The sequence below is a fragment of the Sturnira hondurensis genome, unplaced genomic scaffold, assembly GCF_014824575.4.
Source record: "Sturnira hondurensis isolate 20B ecotype Veracruz unplaced genomic scaffold, ASM1482457v3 Scaffold0016462, whole genome shotgun sequence".
Lineage (NCBI taxonomy): Eukaryota > Metazoa > Chordata > Mammalia > Chiroptera > Phyllostomidae > Sturnira > Sturnira hondurensis.
In genome coordinates, this window is record NW_028089093.1 from 9,104,992 (window position 1) to 9,106,722 (window position 1,731).

At 40.1% G+C, this 1,731-nt stretch overlaps 2 protein-coding genes across 2 annotated transcripts; both read right to left on the reverse strand.

The window, feature by feature from the left end:
* Positions 1 to 284: 284 nt before the first annotated feature.
* LOC119000942 (10 kDa heat shock protein, mitochondrial-like) lies at positions 285 to 464 on the reverse strand. Its single transcript, XM_037066052.1, has one exon. The coding sequence runs from the start codon at positions 462 to 464 to the stop codon at positions 285 to 287; it is 180 nt and encodes a 59-aa protein (XP_036921947.1).
* Positions 465 to 996: 532 nt separating this feature from the next.
* Positions 997 to 1,176, reverse strand: LOC119000941 (10 kDa heat shock protein, mitochondrial-like). The gene has a single exon (XM_037066051.1). The coding sequence runs from the start codon at positions 1,174 to 1,176 to the stop codon at positions 997 to 999; it is 180 nt and encodes a 59-aa protein (XP_036921946.1).
* Between the last annotated feature and the right edge of the window lie 555 nt (positions 1,177 to 1,731).

Sequence of the window (1,731 nt, forward strand, 5' to 3'; positions counted from 1 at the left end):
CTTAGTTGGTAGCAAAATTTCCACATTGTCAACTAGGCTATTATTTTCATATTAGACATTTAAAAATATTTTCTTATTTGGAAATGTTTATATTAGTACAGTGAAACTTAACTTTAAGAGATACTGGATTTCATTAGTTTGGATGTTATTAGTTTATTATAAAAGAGACACAAATTGTTGGCATGGTGAAAGATTTCAGAAGTTTGGTGGAATGGGCAGCTACATGTGATGCCATTTCAATAGTGATCTAGCAGTCTACACACTTCCCAAGAGTGTCGCCATCTCTAAATAAAATAATCCTCATCATCTAGAACTACTCTGGTATCTCCATATTCTGGAAGAAGAACTTTATCTCCAACTATTGCTTGCGATACTTTTCCTTGATATTTTTCTGGAAGCCTAAGACTCCTTTCTACTAATATTTGGTCAAGGAGGGGAAACATTCTAGATACCTGTCCTGCCATAACTCTGATCCTCACAGCTCCCACTCTGATCTCCCACAACAGCCACAAGGAGAGGTCCGCATGCAGCCCTGCCCACTGGACACCTGAACTTGTGAGAAGCCTACCCAGTGTGCAGGCGCTTTTGCCNGACTTGAAATCAATAAACAATTTTTTTATTTTGTGCCTATTATGATGTACCTATCTTTTACCCACAGAAAGAAAGAGATTATTTTTCTCCCAGTGAATTGAAGCCAAATTAATTGCTTCACATTTCTGACTGAGTTATATGTATTTGTTCTTGGCATTTGATGTGCCATAAAACAACAGTGAATAGAAATCTTCAGTTATTATAGTTTGTATTGTCTCCATAATGTGTATATGTAGCTTATACTTCATATACTCGCACTTAATTTCTTGATAAGACTAGTAAGGGAAGAAGCTGCCTGCGGTTGGCTAGCAATTGGAAAATTTCCAAAGGAAGAAGAGTCATAACTTGGTAAAGATGAAAGCAACAAGAAGAAAGTCTACACACTTCCCAAGAGTGTTGCCATCTCTAAATAAAATAATCCTCATCATCTAGAACTACTCTGGTATCTCCATATTCTGGAAGAAGAACTTTATCTCCAACTATTGCTTGCGATACTTTTCCTTGATATTTTTCTGGAAGCCTAAGACTCCTTTCTACTAATATTTGGTCAAGGAGGGGAAACGTTCTAGATACCTGTCCTGCCATAACTCTGATCCTCACAGCTCCCACTCTGATCTCCCACAACAGCCACAAGGAGAGATCCGCATGCAGCCCTGCCCGCTGGACACCTGAACTTGTGAGAAGCCTACCCAGTGTGCAGGCACTTTTGCCTCCACTGCCTGTCCCTTTCCTGAGAGAGCACCTGTGTTGTCACGGCCCCAGTTGGGCCAGAGGGTTCTGTGTGGCCACTGACTCAGGGTCAACCAGGAGGCGGGAGTTAACATTGGAAACTTTAAAATACAAACATCATCCAGTGTAGGTATAGTCCAGAAGACGCAAGGCCCTTAAATGCTAAAACTCTAAAATGCTGCTCTTGGTAAGACTTTGATAATTTTCTCAAAAGGGTCAGGGCATGTGTGGTATGCCCAGGAAGGAATATTCTCATAACTAGGGCCTGAGTCCAAGATCCCACCAGAAACTAAACAGGTTAAAAACTTTTCCTTTGTGCTCTACCTGCTGCATTTGCATCGGACCCTATGATGAAAATAGAGAATAAAAGATGCTGAGAAGAGATGTAAATAAAAATTAAATGTTGGGTAA